General features: G+C 43.0%; 1 protein-coding gene across 1 annotated transcript; it reads left to right on the forward strand.

The window, feature by feature from the left end:
• The first annotated feature begins 12,583 nt into the window (after positions 1-12,583).
• Positions 12,584-15,982, forward strand: irx1b (iroquois homeobox 1b). Its single transcript, XM_029514528.1, has 5 exons — positions 12,584-12,820; positions 13,596-13,838; positions 14,159-14,957; positions 15,229-15,289; positions 15,934-15,982. The coding sequence occupies exons 1-5, from the start codon at positions 12,584-12,586 to the stop codon at positions 15,980-15,982; spliced, it is 1,389 nt and encodes a 462-aa protein (XP_029370388.1).
• Positions 15,983-19,705: the final 3,723 nt, after the last annotated feature.

Genomic DNA, 19,705 nt, shown 5'->3' on the forward strand with positions numbered 1-19,705 from the left:
CCGGTTGTTTTCCCTTCTTCTCCCGTCTTCCCCCCTTTCTTTGACTTGCCGTTTTTTGTTCACCTTCTCCAGTTTTATAGGGATGGGTAAATGCTGTTTCTTCATCCCATAGGAGTCCAACTGACACGCACAAACACACACACACACACCAGTAGGCAAGAGCGCTAAATGAATCACCACCTACTGTTCCTATAATGGGGAGTTAAACGCTCTAAATGCTTTACGACATTTAATCATTACCTCACGCGGGCGGTTGTGGCCCCCCCACACACGCACACACACACACACAGACAAACTGTTGCCTCAAACACAAGCCTTATCTGTGAAAAAATACATTCAGGACCTATGCAGAACTATTCCAGGATCCAAGCAGTGGCCAAACATTTTTCAGTCTGGCTAATGTCATATTTTTTCCCTCAAAATATTTCCTCAATCTGAAATTGAACTGCGGATGGACCTCCTGTAATAAATCCTGTCCTTGAAGTGTGCAAGTGAGAGAGAGAGTGTGTGTGTGTGTGTGTGTGTGTGTCTGTGTGTGTGTGTGTGTGTGTTATCCCAGGGTAAATTGTTTCCTCCAGGCTTTGAGAGGTGGGCATTCAACAGCCTGCCAAAAGAGCTATAGGCGATAATTAAATGATTCCACGCTTGAAAGGAGAAAGAAACAGACAGAGAGAGGAGGACGAGCAATACTGACATAGAATGGAGGAGAGAGAGAGAGAGAGCTGGAAGAGTCTGAGGAAGGGAAACAGAGAGAGAAATAGATTAAGAAAGGAGAGTTTTTTTGTTTTTTTTTTTGCCACAGTGTGGGATAGTATCACACTCTATGGGCCAACACACACTGATCCAACCCTGAGCCTGCAGCCAGCGCGGAGATAAAGAAACATCATTAATCAGCCATGTTGGAGGAGTCGAAATCAGAATGGCTCCCGTCAAATGCCAAACGAACTCATTTAATTCCAACCCCAGCTTTTCTTTTCACCTTTATTTCTGTTGTCTTGTTCTGCAATATCCTGCGTCAAATCACCTTTTTTTTTTTTTAAACACTCAGAACAACCCCAGCCATGTCCCACAGCTGGATGTTCTGTGCTCTGCTCAGGAGCAAAGCAGCTACTGTTTTGCATTGAGCAGAGAGCATTACATATGAGTTTTTTTCATTTAATTTACAACTTCAGGCCAAAATGTAACGGTAGCAAATAAACGTTTGATGATTAGCAGCGCATTCAAAGGCTAATTGCGTGTATTTTAAACCACATTGCTATTAACGCTGTTTAAATGGATTGATTATTCATCAAGGAACTGCTTCATTCTCCAGAAGCGCCACAGAAAGACTTTTAGCCCATAGTAAGGCTTCAGCATTGGATCCTACATTTCCCATCCTTCAGTTTGATGGCTTTTCATCATGTTTTCAGTGCTCTGTTTAAAAGTGAACAAAAAACACACACACAAAAAAAAAACAGTGATAACCCTGATGACCTCACTATGACATTGGAGCCCTTGAAGACATGTTGATGTCCACCGAGTGATACAAGAGTGTTGTTTCCCTTTAATCTTTGTTGATTTAAAGTGTTAATTAGTCATTTTAAAATCAAAATGCCAAACAGCCTCTCAAAAGTGAGCACGCTCTCTTTGACTTTGTCTTCTACGATTTTAAAGAGTGCCATTAGGCTTTGGAGGACTAGTTGAACAGAGTATTTTGTTATGTTGCATATGCGAGGCCAACTTGTATCACACACGGTCTCTTTCTCCTTTTCCCTCACCCTTTCCCCCACCTCCCATTCAGAAATCCAGCGGTTTAGTGCACACTCATTTACATTCCTCAAACTGTCACTCAGAAACAGACACACACGGAGAAATTGTTGCTGTATATGCCAATTTTTCAAGACCCAGAGCATTCAGTTCTCATCACTTGACACCCGCAGTTGCTCAGGTTTCAATGCTCAAACAGAAAAAAAACTCTCTCTCCCTTTCTGTTTCTTATTCTCTCGCTCAATCTGACAGTAGGTGTTGCATACTAATGTCTGTGTGTGTCTCAGGGGGGCGAGATGAGGAAGTCCTCTCCCATTACTCAGTGCCCACCAGCTGGGCAGGGGCAAGGGCTTCAGCAGCCAGACAGATGGTACTGTCACCCCCTGCTCACACACACAAACAGACACAGACACACACACACACACTCACACACACAATAGTGTAACAGTGAAGAGGAAGTCATTAGCTGGGAAAACCACAAGATTCCTTATTGAACGGGGGGAAGAAGAGGGGAGAGGGAGATATGAAGAGGGAGGAAAAGGGAGGGGAGAGGGAGGGAGAGGGAGAGAGGTTTTATCCTAAACTCAGTTCTGCTGAGGCAATCTGTCATGGTTGAAGTAATTGCCCTCGTCTTGCGTGAATGAAGTGATCTGTCATCGCCCACTGCATTACTGCCTTAAGAACTGCTCTGACACACACACACACACACACACACACACGGTCAGAAAGCCGTGACCCTTTTGAACGCTCCAACTCAGATGCATGCAGCTGTGACATCTTGAATAAACTGCCCCTCGAAAAATTTCAGCAGAGGGGAAAAAAAGAGAAAAGAAAAAAAAGACACATGGCGAGCCTCTTTCCTTCCTCCGTCACTCATAATCGCTCTTTGTCTCTGCAGAGAAAGAGTGTGAGTGTTGCAGAGAGTGAAGCGGCTGATTCGGTCTCTGTTTTATCAGTAAGAGTAGAGTGGGCTAAGGTCTCTTTAGGTCAACATCCTTTAGTCTTATTTTGTAGTTTATTTAGTTTGGTTGATACACAGTGTTGAATGAGAAAACAACAGAGGAAGGAGGTATAATTGCGCTTTAAGTGCTGCTATCAGACTAATATTTGTCTATGTGCTGAAAAGAGACATTAGTCACATTGATTAGGAGTCATTATTGGACTGTCGGATGGTGGAGCTGGGTTCAACGGCTGCACACGTTGGGCGAACATTGCGTGCATTGAGTGACACAAAATGAAAAAAAAAAAATAAATCAATCAATTTCAGGGTCACCTTACATGGAGAATGTGGGATATTTAAAGATGAAGAATAGCAACAAATGCTATCATAAGTAATTATTTTGTACAGGTTTCACACAAATGCCTTTACATCACAAACGTCTACTGAAGTTTGCAGTTCACACTACATAATTAAGCTTTGTCACAATGACAGAGGGTAGAGCAGCTTTGTTGGCTGGTGCTAATTGCTTCATCCAGAACAATTCTTCTTTTCGATGGCAGAGAAGCAAAAGAACTGTTTACTAGTGTGTGTAGACAGAACAGAACCTTCCTATCCCTGTGCCTGTGGAGAAAAATCATCTTCTACGTTTCTTGGCAGTAACAATTACCTTCAGCACACTTCAGTGGGAGGGATGTACAAAGCCAAGTCTTACCAGAGGACGGCAGGAACAAGAGTAGTTTTCATTAGGGTGATGTGAGTATTTGGTGATTTTAAATAAGACTGTTTTTTTTCTCCATAGCAGTGATGAATTTATATCGCTCACAGTATCTCGCAGGGGACTTGTATAGCCTTCCGCCATCCACACATCAGATGGAACAGTATAGTTTAAAGCTATATAATCTATATTAGAATTAAGTCAAGAAACAATTTGTTTTTCTGTTACAAGGAGAATAAATGTTTTGTTTTTTTTAAATCTTGAATCTCATATTATTCATCATCCCATTGTTCTTTTCCTTATCTCAACAACACTGCAGTTAGAATGAAGAGATCTTTGTAGAGCAAAATAATTTTAAAAACGTGTCAATTTGTCATAATCCCAGATAATATTATTTCCTGCCAATGGGGGATAATTTAAAGCTTCTGTTTCAGCTAAGATGTTTCCAAATCACCTTTGATCCAAACAAAAACCTATTTAACGGCAGTACAGTGAATTGCACATTAGCAAAGTTGAAAATATTCAGTTTTTGTTAGACGGTCTTGATTTAACTTCATGGATTTTTTATTGGACAGTTTTATTGAGTTTTATGTTGAATTGCATGTGTTGTACAGGTGTTACTGTGTTCACCCCCTGTTCATACAGTACCTTAAATCACACATGCACCCCCACATGCACAGAAATTTGTCACCTCTTCCATCACCTCCACAAATGCACACTCACACAAACAGACGGTCAAATAGACATACAGTCTGTCATATTTGCGGCTGGTAAACAAGCACTGAGAGGCTGTTAAAGCCGGCAAGCTGAGTAAACCAGAGACAACAGTGTGCTTAATGAACTGGGCTGCCTCCCAGCACAACATCTCATCATCACTTGGACTTAAACAAACCACTCAGTTGCTAATTGGCAGAGCTGCATGGAGCCGCTGTGAGGAATGTGTGCTCCCCACCTCCACTGTTGCTTCTCAAAGGCTTGACAGACAAGCAGCAAAACAGACTCCGTTATTGAGTCTTTGCACGGATATGTGACAGTCTGGCCTTCCGTTGGGCTTACTATGTACATCCATACATGCGCCTAGACACTTTGCCATCCAGTGTATTTCCAATAGAATTTGGATTTGTTTTTTTTTTAACCTTCCTGTCTCTTATTGGGTATTTAAACGTAACTGCTATTATTGGTTCCAATTAACACTACACTTCCCAGCAAGCAGCTGTCATATCCTTCTCAGGAAATTTTGGACAATAAAGTACAAGTGTGTGTGTGTAAAGTGTGTCTAGTCCTCATCTGCTTAGTTGTGGTGGCTATTATTGCTAATGCTAACCATCCAGCTCTTCTCCTTCTGTTGATTCCGAACAAACAAAGCCTATCACTTCCTGTGTGCCAGAGGATTTCGATCAGGAAAGCCCTACCAGACACCAGGTGCTTAGATTAGCAAATGCAAAGATTCATAAACTGAGTATAAGCTGAATTATATTATTTGCAAACAAACATTTATTTATATGAAATGTTGCAGATTATTCCTTCATTTCTGCCTGTGCTATATCCAATCGCTTTCAAGACTGCTCCATCTCAATTTTCACAGCACACATCATGAAAGTATAATCTCATTTTATTTTGATTTGATTTGAGTTTTATGCATTTTGAAAATAAACATATCAATTAATAGGTTTAATAAAGCATAGGACCTACATATTAAAGCACCTCTGTGAAACACTAGAACAAATTATGATATCCACTAAGAGAACAATGGCTACTTGTGCAGCAAGAGATCCGCTACCTATATAATTTCCTCAGAGGTTGATATTTCCCCTCCGGGTCAGACTGGCCTCATGGCAGGGTGGAGATGTTTCGAGTAAGTGCAGGGTTTAGGAGGAAGTTGATAGAGCTTAAAAGCAGGAAACACACCCAAATGGCTTGTGGTCCAAGCCTGAAAGTAAAGTGAAAAATGCCTGCACATCTCTGCAGTTAGTTTAAGTTCACGCATCTGTTTGCTTTAATGTGTCTTAGGTTTATTCAGGGAGCATGCAAATAGCTGTGACAAGGATATGGGTAATGTGGATATGGAGGGTCGATTTCAGTACTGACGACATTGATACTTTTTGGTTATGGCTGATATTTTTTGCTGGTATTCAATGTTAGATGCTTTTTGTGCCAAAAATCTGTTTCTATTTTTCTAGATTTCTGTTCAGACCATCTATGATAAGTTGACCTTTAAAGATGCCTTTAATTTACTCGCAATCTTTTACTATTCAATTACTGGACGGATGATGGTGCTTGGCAGTGATTCATTAACACAACAAAGGGGATATTAAGTTTAGCTATAGCTACATAGCTCCAAGAGCTGTCTACAGCAACAATAGAGCAACAAGGGTTAATGTTAACCCTTTTCTACGTAACATCTCTTCTTCTACTGAAGTTAACACGCTTACCAACTAGCCTGTTTCAAGTTTTGATTACAACTCTCTGAAGCCTCCATTCTGTCTTAAACGCCCTACGCTGTTAAGAGGGGGTTTTATAACCTGTTGTCTGTAAACGTATGAAGGGCTGAAGCTTTATCACCACCATCCACTCCCTGCAAGACAGTACAATTAGAATTATGATTTCTTTTTACACTAGCAAGTGGTTAAACAATATTACAAGTTGGCGTTCAGTAATTATTTTCCGCTGTGACCTTTACAGCTCGGTCTCGTGAAATGTTAGAATGACATCAAACTCACAATCATCTCTAAGAAGTGTCAATGATAAGCCTCTAATTAAAAAGGTAGAAAAGAGGACGAGACATGCGGATAACTTCAAGGTTTTGCATTTATACACACTGTAAATCTGTTTTTATTTCATATTACTTTTAATAACACTGCACATGAGCATTCAGACTAGTTATGTGCAGATCAGAGGTCTAATCACGGTCACGGATCCGCGGATCGTAAACACGAACAGGTGGGTGGAATACAAATTACTTGGTAATTTGTAGTTTGAGCTCCAGTTTGCATCACACACAAATGAGAGTGTGCGATTGGACTGGCGAACTCAGCCAGAACTTATTTTCCTAAACCATGTTCAGGAAGTAGCAGTAACATAACAGAAAGTGTGACCCTGTGGTCCGGCTGTTGAGAAAATACCTGTTTCCATTTTAATTTGACCCAAAAGACATGCGCTTTAACTTGAACAAAACAATATATATTATTTTTTAACCTCTCTACTTCTGCATAACGCGTCACTTATAAGATCCTACTGAGAAATAAGGGCAAAGTGTGAATGGTCTCCCAACTGTGGAAAAGAGTTTGTTTGTGTGCGGATTGTCTATCCACACACGCAGAGTCAGATGACATCAGAGCCGATCTGTGCATCGCCAATTTAGACCATGATGTGACAATAAAAAAAAAATCACTGGAGGATGGAACAACTGTCATGACAGGGCTTTTACTGAAAGGCATTACTGAGTGTGCTTGTCAAAATCAGATCTTTGGTGCCATCATATCACTGAGTGATAACACTGCTATCCCAATTGTATTGGCAGATCACTAATGGCTCATTCAGTTTCATTAAATAGCACTCTAATAATGTAGGCCTAGCATAATTCGTCAAATGCACAGCAATATCCGCAAAATATGAATTTAGCATTAGGGAATAAAATCTTGTACAAAATTCTGGAAACCACAAGCTTCCATCTCAGCTGTATGAAAGAGACGCATTCCCTCAAGATCTCCTCTCACTAGTAGTTAATAGGTGATTAGGCTCTGTTGCAGACAGTGGGCCACAGGGAGCCAATTGATCTGACCCTTGGCCCCTTGCTCTGATGGAGGGGGGTGGCTGGAGGTCAGGCATGTAAGGGATACCCTCTTTATCCCTCTCCCTGAACAGGAGCTCAAAGCTGGGAGAGACATCCAACCAGGATCCGTGGGTCCCCAGGGCCCCCCCTACCAGCATCACATTCATATGGTCAATATGAGCCAAAGAGCAAACACCTTGGTGCTCTGTGGCCCCTGTGATGCTTTGACCTGAGCTGAGTATCTTCGATTTTCCCAAGGGGGACTTACTTCTTCTTTGAATATACTCCTACTGGATGAATGAGTATGAAGGCACAGTTACACAAAATATGTTACATGTGACAAGTTTGGATGCAATCCTAACTTCTTCAGCTTGATGCTCTCTGCCAGTCCTTAAGTGAAGACTGAGCTGATCCTTCTCTCAGTCAAGGATTTGTAGGGGATTTTCAGTGGAGAGGACTATGTAATGCCACCTCTCTTTGAGGTATCCATTGAAGTCAGCACTATTGCATTAAGCTTACTGGTCTTCCTAAGGGCACCTTTTCATCACAACCCACACACACAGCCATGCACACACACCGCACCCCTCACACTCCTCCTTTTAAGATGAGGTATTGTCTTTAACAGCATTATAACGGTATCATTCCGCTCCCACTGTGAACAACAAAGACAAGAAACGCCAAATCCTTGAACACAGCAATCTGTGTGTATGTGTGTGCGCAACTATGTGTGTGTGCTCTTTAAAGCAATGCTAATGGACCCTAAGAGGCATTAAAGTGACCCCTACTGTAACAAAAGAGTTAATAATCCGTTTAGAAAACAATCAGATCCCCGGCCATGAGAAAAGCTCCCCACTGAGGCTTTCTGTAAAGAGGAGGAGGTGGGAATTCACCTTTTTTTCAGTCAGCAATCTTGTTGAACATCGCTCGTTTTCATCGTTCTCTCTATGGGGAATGATGGAACTGTATTTAATGGCAGCTCTCAGCCACAGCCAGTGAATAAAAAGACAGCACAGTTGAGATTCACACATGGGCCACCATTTTGAGCGATTGGAAGTGACCCTTGCCGGAGGTCAGGGTTTGTTATCAGCCCCATCCACTGTAAATGAGTCCCATCAGACTTCTAAAGGAGCTATTAACAAACAAATGCTGGCACACCCGTTAATTGCTAATGATAGGCTCTTTGTCTAGTGTTTCCCCTCTGGGTCAAAATGTTCAAGCAACAGGATCCATCTCCGGGCAAATGGTTGTCAGGTCACACTTCCACTGATATAATAGGTGGTATAAGTCATTAAGACTGTTGATAACATCTCCCATGCTACATGTCAAATATTGTGATTAAAAAAAAGGTTATCTCATGATAAAAATAAATGCAAGCTCAGTGTGATGGATTGCAAAACTTAGGGTAGCTGAATGTATCACCTCAGGCTGGCAGTCTTATCTGTTGTGCGTCAGAGTGATCCATCTGTTTTAACATCAGGTCAGAGCTGAATCTATCAGTGCTTATCTCTGCTGTCAAGTAGGTGAGGGCAGTTTTTTTTTTCTTCATCTCTCTGCTGCTTGTTCTTCCTTCCCTCCCTCTGGTCTCTCCACAATTGCCACTTCCAGGAGACTGATCTTAAAGGCCACAAAGGACAATAGAACTCGCAGCAACAGTAATCGGAGAAGGAAAATGTGACAGTGAAGTGGTATAATTTAGCTTCTTATCCACTCTCATCAAGTCTCGTGTTCTTGAGAGTAGCAAAGTGGCCTACCTTGGCCGAGTATGTTTGAACAGATCATGTTTGGTTGAATGCTAGTTGTGCCATCATATGTCAGGGCAGCCCTGTCCAATATTAGAGCCATTCAACTCCCCTGTGTTTCCGATATTACAGCAACGCTTCGTGACAGTTGGGAATAATGAATGTACACACAAATTAAATATAGAGGTCCCTTGTTCACAGCCTGCAAGGAGGCAAAGCACCTTTATTCTGCCTTGCAGTTGTTTATAAATGGTACAAACATGGATCGGGGGGTACTGTTGTACTGTCAGTAAGCCAGCAGCAGACTGACATCTGCAGCCTCGGACGGGCGGTATAAAACGAGGTATAAAATCTAATATGAAATTATGTTTCCTTTATCTAATTCAGCGCAAACAAGCATAATGTTGTGTCTTCTTAATAGAAATACTATAGAATAGGACCACTGTTTAAAATGGGCTGGAAAGATTAGGGACCATGCATTGACAGTTATCTACCAATGTAACATTAGCGACGTTGGTGAGTGTGTGAGCTGCACTTCAGAGGCCCTGTCATCAGAATGAAGCTGTCATGTCAACACACCTCTCAACTTCCTGAAAGTGCCCTGGGTTTAGACTTACCTGCAAGCATTAGCAGGTCCTTTTGAGTAAGCTGGGGAGGCTAACTGCTGGCTGCACCCCTCAAGCCCCTGTTTTAAGCAAGCATTGTTTTCTAGCAGTTGGTCCACTGAATGGGGAAACAAAGTGGATGTCTACCTTCCATCAAATTTTTAGGTGCAAAGTAAACAGGCTGACCCCTAAATGTCAAAATCAAAAATGTTAAAGTAATTACTTTTTCTGAAATGTGATTCTTTGGAATGCATGTTGCTTGAAAAGAGATGACATTATGTGTGATGTGTTACTACAGACATTTCAAATATTATTTTACTTAATGTTTTAAGCACTGCTGCAAATTCAGTATTGTATGCACCGCGGCGCAGAGTTCTTGCCAATAGGCTCAATGAATCCAGAGTAAGCCAATTATTCAATTATTATTCCATTACTATCATCTCCTTTGTTGAAGTGTTAGCAACGACAACAACAACAGCAAAGAAAAATCTGATTTCTTCTGATATTAGGTGTCCTACCTCGCTGCAAATTACCCAGGAGGAAATGGCAATTGCAAGTGGATTGCGGGACTTTATTCGAATGTTTCCTGTGGTAAGTTATTCCTTTGTCTGGGCCAAGCTAATAGCGGCGAATGGGATTCAAATAGAGTCAAGCTGCCTCCTGAGATCCCTCAATCCACCATTGCCATAAAAAGAGGTCTGAGGCCAGTCTAAATATTTGGTAGTCTTAGCAGGTTCATGTTAAAAGACACACACATGCACGCACAGCGCACACACACACGCGGTGAATGCACAAGCAGGCCAGGGCTGTGAAGTTGAATGGCATAGCTCAAAGCCTTCCTCCCCCTATCCCTGCCTCTTTCTCTCTCTAAACCGCCAAACCATTCTCCCCCTTTCTCCAGCTCAGAGGAATTCATTAACTGCCTCTCCACAGAGACACTATGGAAATCAGGCAGCTACAAAGGCAGAGAGAGAGGCAGAGAGAGAGGGAGGGAGGAGGGAGGGGAGGCGGCGGTGGTGGTGGTGGTGAATGGGGCTATATTATCCTATTAGATGGTGGATATGTCTCGTTTCCCTCCCCTGTCATGAGAAAAACATTAATTTTAAGTGAGAAACGAGACAGAGGGAGGGAGAGAGAAAGGGATGGAGAGAGAGAGAGAGAGAGAGAGAGGGAAATGCTGAGGGTCTTTAACATTGCTCTTTTATCGAGCTGAAATGGAGAGTCCCCTGGCTCCATTTACCTTGGCAATGAGGATAGAGCCGCTCTCCATGAAGGCCATTTAAAATGCCATGGAGATTAAGCATCCTCTCTCTACCTCTCTCTGCCCCCCCCCCTCTCTCTCTCACACACACACACACAGCAGCAGCAGCGGCTGTGGTGGTGTGCTCGTCATAATATGTGTTTAGGAAAACAGCTTTGAGATTCATGAGTAAAGCCCTCTAGGTGCCAGCGCTGAGGAGGGAAGAGAAGGGAGAAGGAGACAGAGAGGACCATCACTTAGCCCGAGTGGGCTTTAAGCACTGTAATTAAATCATTAGAGCCCCCCCCCCCTCCTCACCGCTCCAGAACACTACCCCTTCCTCCCTTCCTCTCTCTCTCTCTCTCCACCACAGCTCAGCCAAGCTCATCAGGGGCTCCAGTGTGAAATGATGAATCTGTATTTATGGGGATGGAGTAATTACACAGCTAACCTCTGAGGGAACCCAGGAGGGCCACAGGGCCACTGAGCAGGGCGCAGGGTGCTCAACCTCATTAGCACTGCCCGAGTGTGTATATGTGCGACAGAGTGTGGTGCGAGACAGAGTATGAGTGAGTGAGTGTGTGTGTGTGATTGAAGATTGAAGCAGAGCTGCTGTTTTGATAGTTAAGCCTGTCAATGAGGAAGTATCAGTCCTCACCCTTCCATCCATCAGCATCAGTTCTCCCCACATCAAATTAAAAATATTTGATTTTTTTTTCACCTCATATCTCAGGTTTACACTTTAACCTACATTTTTTTTTTTTTTTTTTTTTTTTTTTTTTAAGACTAACCCAGCTTTTAAAGATCATTGACTTTATACCTGGGCTTGGCTTGACTTGGTACAGTGGTCCATTCTTCTCAGCAAACATCTGTCATTTTCCACTCCACAGCTCCTGTTTGCTGCACATCTCTTATCTTTATCAATCTCTGCCATTGCCCTCAGCCTCCTTTTATCTCTCCTCTGAAAAAAAAAAAAAAAAAAGTAAATGCTCCACTGACTTCCTTCGATTATCACCGATATTCCTAAGAAGACCTGGCCGACCATATCGATGCCTCCTGGCCCATCTGCTGGCCAGGATGTCCCAGCATGCCCTGCGGATCAGCTGTCAGACAAAAAAAAAAAGCCACCTAGAATATACTTGAGAGTGCAACAGTTGTGAATATCTTGACATCTCTTTATCTTATCGTCGTTAATATTGCGGTTCTTATTTTTCACGTGAGCATTTGCGTAGCTCTTGTTGTTATCAGTTTCACAACAATAATAACGCGATTGTTTGGGTTGTGTATTCTTGCAAATAAAACCACGCTGACCAAACTAAGGCAAATTCACACATGCAGACACTTAACACGTTTCCCTTTCTGTAATGAAGACTGCAGACATTAGATCACTCACACTAACAGACACACACACTAACAGACACACACACACACACACACGACCTAGGCTAACCAATGCACTAATCGCCTGCCCCGGGCATAGGAGGAGCTTGGTGCTTAAGTAGGCTGCCAATCAGTCAGTCAGCTCCACATCCAGAAGCTCCCGCGGCCAGACACACACATCACTCCGCACTCGAGGTGCCAAACTGCGGCTCTGACACAGCTCTGGGTCAGCGGAGAGAAGCTTGACAGTTTCTAAAAACAAAAAAAAAACAACAACAACAAAAAAAAAAAAGGAAAATAAAAAGGGGGACTTGGTGATTTAGACACCCCCTTCACCCTCCTCTTTTTTTTTTCCCTGGGATTCCGACTTTTTGTTTTTGCAGCCTCCTCCCGCTCTTGTGTGACTTCCACTTTGGGGACAGATTTACTGTACGCGCTCTCCGGACATGTCTTTCCCTCAGCTGGGGTATCCCCAGTTCCTCGGTGCCTCGCACGAGGTGTACGCCGGCGAGCGGCCGGCCTCTGCCCGGGAAGGAGGCACAGAGGGCGGCGTGAGCTCGTCGGCGACCGCCGCCGCTGTCGGCTCCATGCTGGGGATGTACGGGAGCCCGTGGGCGGCTCATAACTACAGTGCCTTTCTGCCGTACAGCGGAGCCACAGACCTCGCCCTCATTTCCCAGATGGTGAGAGTTGATACTTTGTTTGACTGAAGGTAGAAGCGGCAGTTTGGCCGTCAGTGACAGAGTCCCGATCTGTCCTCTCTCTTCGAATAATGCGCCAATATCCTGCGGCTGGAAGCGACGGAGATATCAGCCCTCTGGGTTTCTGCAGCCTCGTTACTACACGGGCTGGTAGTTTATTAAATCCAGTCCGCCCATTGTCTGTTTAACACTTCACTTCGTGTGTGTGTGTGTGTGTGTGTGTGTGTGTGTCAAAATTACTGAGACATTATACACAGAAATGTACCATCCTTAAACTTCACAATATCCGGCTCGTGCTTGTTTTCTTCTCCGCAAATTATGGAAAATCATTATTTGGAATAAATAACCGACACTTAAACTTTTATATAGTTTAAAGAAATAGTCTTAAAAAAAACCGCCCACCTTTTATTAATGAGGCACATCATTATTGACTGATTGATAGAATTTGGATAGTAACAGTTTTGCTAAATTTAATTCGATAAATCTAAACAAAAATATTACATTTTAATGTAAATTTTAAATGCTGCAACTTTGGAAAAGATAAACAGAAATAAACAGTTTTATCAATGTATAATTAATTCCTGCTTTCCTGATAAATTGTCTATTTGCTGTGAAATCTAGGTAGCGTGGACACCTTTAAAAACTTTATTTGCTGCGTAGATAATAAATCAAGCGTCCTGCTTTTGGCTTTCAGAGGGAATAAATTGAGGATGAATCGCTCAACAAGTTGCCACCTTTCTCTCCAATAACATTTCAGGGCTCCCAGTACGAGCTGAAGGAGGGCCCTGGCTCCCACCCAGCCTCCTTGCCTGTCCACGCCGCTCAGGGCTTCTACCCGTACGGCCAGTACCCGTATGGGGACCCGTCCAGGGCCAAGACCGCCACGAGGGAGACCACGAGCACACTGAAGGCCTGGCTGCAGGAGCACCAGAAGAATCCCTACCCCACCAAAGGAGAGAAGATCATGCTGGCCATCATCACCCGGATGACACTCACACAGGTGGATAATGTGTCCATAAACAACAGGGCACCAGGATGTTACTGTGCTGTTCGTAAAGGCCGTGATCACACGCCATCGCATGTCATCACCTCTTACAAGAGCAACTTTCCATTCAACAACTTATGTTGTGACAACCAGCTGACACACACTCCCATCCTGCAGACGTCTGGGCCCATTATCTCATCAGTTATAATTAAGGAATTAGTTAAAAAAAAATGGGAGGGGGGTGAGGGAGAATCTGGCTGTTTGCATGTCTAATCGTTTCACGCCCACAAATAAGTGTGTCTGATTTATAATGTGTATAAAATATCATTTCCCAGGTGTCGACGTGGTTCGCAAACGCCCGCAGGCGCCTGAAGAAGGAGAACAAGGTAACCTGGGGCCGCAGCGCCGAGGACCGGGACGGCCGCATCTTCAGCAGCGACAACGAGGACGAGCACGGCAAGAACGGCAGCGACGACGAAGACGAAGAGGAGGAGATCGATCTGGAGACTGTGGATATCGAGAGACCCGAGGAGCAGCGAGCGGAGGAGCCGAGCTCCGGGAAAGGGGAGGCAGAGGCGGGCCTGTCCGCCAGGGAGCAGGCCTCGGAGCCGAAGAGCTCGGAGAGCAGCAGGACGCTTTCAGTGGAGGGCCTGAGAGGAGTGGACGCGGCTATTTCTCTCAATAAACCGCCCGTTGTCAAACTCGCAGTGGATCATTCTCCCAGCGGACAGGAGTGCCAGAGGCCGCCACAGAGCAAACCCAAAATCTGGTCCTTGGCTGAGACCGCCACGGCCCCCGACAACTCACACAAATCTTCCCCCGCGGCCCACGCGCATCACCCGGCTTTGGCCTCCGCCGGCCACCCGGCCTTACTCCCGGGCCATGGGATATATACATGCCAGATTGGCAAGCTGCACAACTGGGCAAATGCGGCTTTTCTGAACGCCAACTCTCTTTTAAACATGAGGTCGCTCCTCGGCGGGGCGCCGGCCGGACACCTGCCTCTCCACGGAGCGGTGCCTGCTGTGCGTCATGACGCACGGCCAGCGGTGGCGGCGACGGGCCCCGGCACTTCTGGGACTGAGGATGACAGCGATGTCGAGTCGTCAGGAAGCTTCAGTCCAAAAAGAGATGGTATGGATTCAGTCTAACTGCACACCTCTCTGTCATGGATGCGTTTACCGAACAGGCCTCAGTACAGTAATGCGAATGGTAACAAGAACTGATAAAATAATAATAATAATAATAATAATAATAATAATAATAATAATAATAATAATATATATACACACACACACACACACACACACACACACAGCGTGAAAGGCCGTCATTCCCAAATTGAATTTTGGAAAGAAAAAAAATCACAGTAAATTGCTACATTGATTTTTATTTCTTTTTATAGAGGAGGAGAGCGACCACAGGCCCGATTCCCTGAAGTCCCCGTTCCAGCTGATCACTGACAGGTAACCTCATGCATTCGAAATCAATTTGGCATCACGACATTATCAACCTCCATTTCTTTCCACATGTCTTTTGCTAAATGAACCTTCAAGGGGAGGTAAACACTGTCACACCTGACTGGGCGGCAGAGGCAAACCTAAGCACATAAATCATGTGATTGAGTCCCCCACTTTAACGCCTCGTCAGGCAGCAGTCTGAAATATCCCACCCACCACCCAAACGACTGCCCCCCCCCTTAAACAACACCGAGTTATCGCCACCTATTCCATTTAAATAATCTACCGCCATTTATTCACGCCCCCTCAGTGAATGCAGCTAATGTATGTCAAAGGAAACGCTGATAGCAACATCATGAATGAAGTGGAGGGTGAAAAGACATAAAACAATTTTCCTCTGGTGTTTTTTAATCTGCATAAATCAGGATTAACATTGTGTTAGAGGATCTTAAAAAATATAAAACCATTAGTGTTAAAACTACAATACATGGATATGTGTTGTTGTTGTTTTTTACTTTTTACTTTTTTTTTTTTTTTATTTTTAAGGAAGAAAACTCCCATCCTTATATGTGTTATATTTCAGAGTAAAAGTCCTATTCCTATGTATGTTTAAACTTATTTCACCTTTTATATTTGTCCTCTCTCCTCAGACCTCATCACGGGACAACATCACAGCGAGTTATGACAACAACATTATGAAAAGACAAAGAAAAAAAGAAAGGAGTAATTTTATTTAATGGAGAACTGTTTAATGAAGGCTATTTTTTCTTCTCTCGGCAGGGCCACCTGTCATAGTATTACTGTTTAGCTTCTACATGCAAAAGAGTTGGTTGTTTTTGTCACAGATTTGCTTGTATCTCTCTTTTTTGTCTTTTCTGTTTTTATCCCCTCTGTTGTGAATGAAAACCTTGAAAATTGTAAATACAGGATATGAATTTGTCTTTAAAGAATATATTTTTTGGGAACTAAATAAATGTCATTATAGTCATTTATTATTTGAGAATTTTTCATTGTAACTACTCAGATATTGTTCATGCTCGAGTTCCAAGTCAGGGGGAAAAGTGATGACAAGGAGACATGAAAGTGACTTCAACTTCCTGATTTAAATTTTTGTTTACGCTTATCTTTTTTTTTTAGGTTGATCAGTATTCTTAGAATTTATTTTACAGTATATTATTTTAGCAGATATTCCAATCTGTTATAATGTGAACATCAGAGTTAATGTAACAAAAATTCTCGGAGGTTTTTATTTCTTCAAAGAAATGTTTTAAGCTGGAGCAAATTGGGTGTTTAAAGGGGAAAAAAATTATAGTATTACTAAATAATTCTGATCTCTTAATAGTGATCACAGTGTTTCCACCTTTTAATGAACCCTTTCCTCCCTGTCTAGTTACTTTCACGCCGTTCTTGCCAACTAAACCATGCAATGTCACCCCACCCTTTTTTTTTTCTGTAAGAAAGTCTTGCCCTCATTGAAACCTGTGCTCTCGCCAAAACTCTGAGACTAACGCCAACACCTTGGAAGCCACTGCAAATGCTGCGGAAATTGAAATTGAAGATTTCCAGGACCTTATGAACCTGTGCCTGTGCTTTCAGCCCAGGCCTCCTTGCTTTAATGTTGGATTATACCCCCTCAGAACCACCACTGCCGCCTCTGAAATATGGATCAGACGGCAGGAAAGGCCAGCAGCCAGTATGGGGGCGGCAGCTCAGGGGGAGGTGGATGGGAGGTGAGAGAGGAGGAGGATGGAGGGGGGGGGGGTGTGTGTTACTCCGAGCCATCCTTGACGTTCACAGGCCCAGAGACAGAGGGTGAAAAGAGGGAAAGGGAGAATGGTGGTGGTGGGGGGGGGGTCCTGTGCTTAAGTGTGCTTAAGTCCTGCATGGCACATGCTCTGGGGTCCTCCCTCTTCTCAAAGGGCTCCCAAGAAGCTCCAGATTCATATGCTGACAAAGTTAAAATGTAATTTCAAATTCAGCTTCTTCTGACGATTTTAAGTTTTCTATTTAGCAGCTTCTTTAAAGTCACATTTTATTTTGACAGCCCAAAGTCGATCAACGTTTTTGTCAGGTGGATGGCCTTTCTGTGAAGTGCTTATTGAGGTGTTAAAAAACTCATGATGCCCAGAAAAGATGGGATGGCCGTATTAAGTTACATGCTCAGCACACAGAAAAATAATTGCAAGTCATTGTGCTGAAAAGCTTTAGTCTTGTTTAACAGCTCAATATCAACTGTTGACAACTGAGCTGAAGAGGTACTTGTTTTACTATTTACTATGATGTCATCTGCCAAATGGTGGATAAAATGGAGAGCGTTATTGATGAGGATTTGACAGATGAACAGTATCTGGTAAAGGACAGAGTGGATTTTGTGATTTGAGCAGGCGTCAGACAGTCGCTGACAGACTCAGAGCTACCAGATTTATGGACCTGTAGCTGTGACTCAATGCTGCCACCTCACTCTCAGAAACAGTAGAGCAGTAAGAAGACATGATGAGTGGAAATGTCACTGTCTGTTTCCTGCACAGGTATAATACCACCTACAAATCCAGTTATTTATGCCTTTCAGGTACTAATGTCAACAAATACATTACAAATACACAGCTTTCTCAGTTTGCATGTTGTTGCTGCTTCATGGGAAGCACATATCTTCAAATTTGTTTTATTTTTTTTAACACTATATTGACAAACAGGACTCACAATACAAACTGACAATTTATTATGACTTCAAGATATAATGCACTGCCAAGTATCTGTAAGTCTGTCTTCACATATTAGTGTAATTACATATCCAGTTTAATCTCAACAAGACCAAACTTACACTTCATTAGGCCACAATCAAATTTGTATCTTCATACTGGATTAAAGGAAAGAGTGACTATTAAGAGGAGCTAAAGAGAAGGACAAAATATGCATGTTTTCTAACTCCGTCTCTAAATTACAGACAGTGGACAGGCTTAAGATGATCCAATTCTCATTTTGAATACCATTACCGTGCTCTCTGCTGTCTTATTGTGAACAACGCAGAATGCAGCTTAAATCAAATGCAATTCAGTACTTAGTTGTCAAAATAGGATCATGGGCTGTTGATAATTTGCAAGCTTCTATTACTCTCTGGGAGTTAACAAACTCATAAAACTTCTTAATATTTCTGTGTTTGTATGGGTTAAATACACAACATTAAATCCGTCAGTATTGAGCTTTAGAGCTGCTGATGGGTCACTAGCTTTTACTCCTGTCTATATCAAACTAGTATAACTGACTGCTGGTGTTAGCTTTAGGGTTAGAATCTGTCATAATTTCCTAAAATGCCAAATTATGACTTCAAACCATGAGACGTGTATATATGAGAGGTGGGAAAAAGTAAGTGGGGACATAGGTGGATTTTCTTCGGAAAAAGTCTGGATATCTCAATCCATTCACCCACACAAGCTTTCACAGAGAGCTAGAAAGAGTCAGAAAACAAGAGAGAAAAAACTTGAGTCAAAAGAGAGCAAATGAGAGAGAGAGAGAGAGAGAGAGAGAGAGAGAGAGGGAGATGATGCAGTGAGAGCTGTCATTGATGTGAGAACAGCATGGAAGGAAGCCAGACACTTGAGGCCATTTTCATTTCCTCTGCCAACTCTGACAGACTGCCATCAGCTCTGCGGAGGAGAATATCAGCCGCTCTTTCTCTCATACGCTCTTCACTTTTTCTACGCTTCATCCCAGCCAGACTGTGCTACTGTTCTTCCAAGTACCCAAACAATATGTTATTCTTTCAAAGTTGGAAATCAGTGAGCTTAGCATGATGGGGCTGAAAATGACATCAAATAGCCCTTTAATCAGTTACACAGCGTGCCCAAAACATGCTTTGTTATGAAAAGAGTGGAAAAAGTGAGCAGATCCAAAATATGATTAGTGTTTTCTGGCGGCTGCAGCTAGAACTTCTTCAGAGTTTTGAGTTTAGGCTTCATGTTGGTAGTTTTTCACCCAACCTGCTTCGAAAACTTTTCAAAAATGGAGCTGGTACATACTTTAAAAAGCCAGAAGTGCAGAAAAACAGCTATTACTCCTGAATAAAACTCTCTGGAGTTTTCAGAGTTCTAGCAGCCCCTCAAACACTCAGTGTGAACAGTCTTCAGTGGTGCTTTGGTATTCTGATATAGACTCTTTGGTGAGGTCTAATCCCTATTAAAGAGGCAGATTATGGAGGGGATTTGTCTTTGATTTGCCTGTCCCACTGCTCCTTTCTCTCACCATCTCACCCTCTATATATATCATTCCCTCGTTCTTTTTCACTCTGCTGCTCTGTCGTCTTGATGGGATGGTCAGGGATTGAACAATGATTACCTCCGTGTGTCATCCCCCTCACACTCCCACCCTTTAGCCATCCTCCTGTGATTATGACCACATGTATGAGGGCCCCTGGTTGCCTGAATA

This window comes from Echeneis naucrates, chromosome 11, assembly GCF_900963305.1.
Source record: "Echeneis naucrates chromosome 11, fEcheNa1.1, whole genome shotgun sequence".
NCBI classification, from domain to species: domain Eukaryota; kingdom Metazoa; phylum Chordata; class Actinopteri; order Carangiformes; family Echeneidae; genus Echeneis; species Echeneis naucrates.

Excerpts from the sequence above, each read along its gene's own strand:
- irx1b (XM_029514528.1), top strand. The coding sequence starts at position 12,584 with ATGTCTTTCCCTCAGCTGGGGTATCCCCAGTTCCTCGGTGCCTCGCAC. Across the intron at positions 12,821-13,595 it reads TCGCCCTCATTTCCCAGATG|GGCTCCCAGTACGAGCTGAA; the intron begins GTGAGAGTTGAT and ends ATAACATTTCAG. Across the intron at positions 13,839-14,158 it reads CCCGGATGACACTCACACAG|GTGTCGACGTGGTTCGCAAA; the intron begins GTGGATAATGTG and ends ATCATTTCCCAG.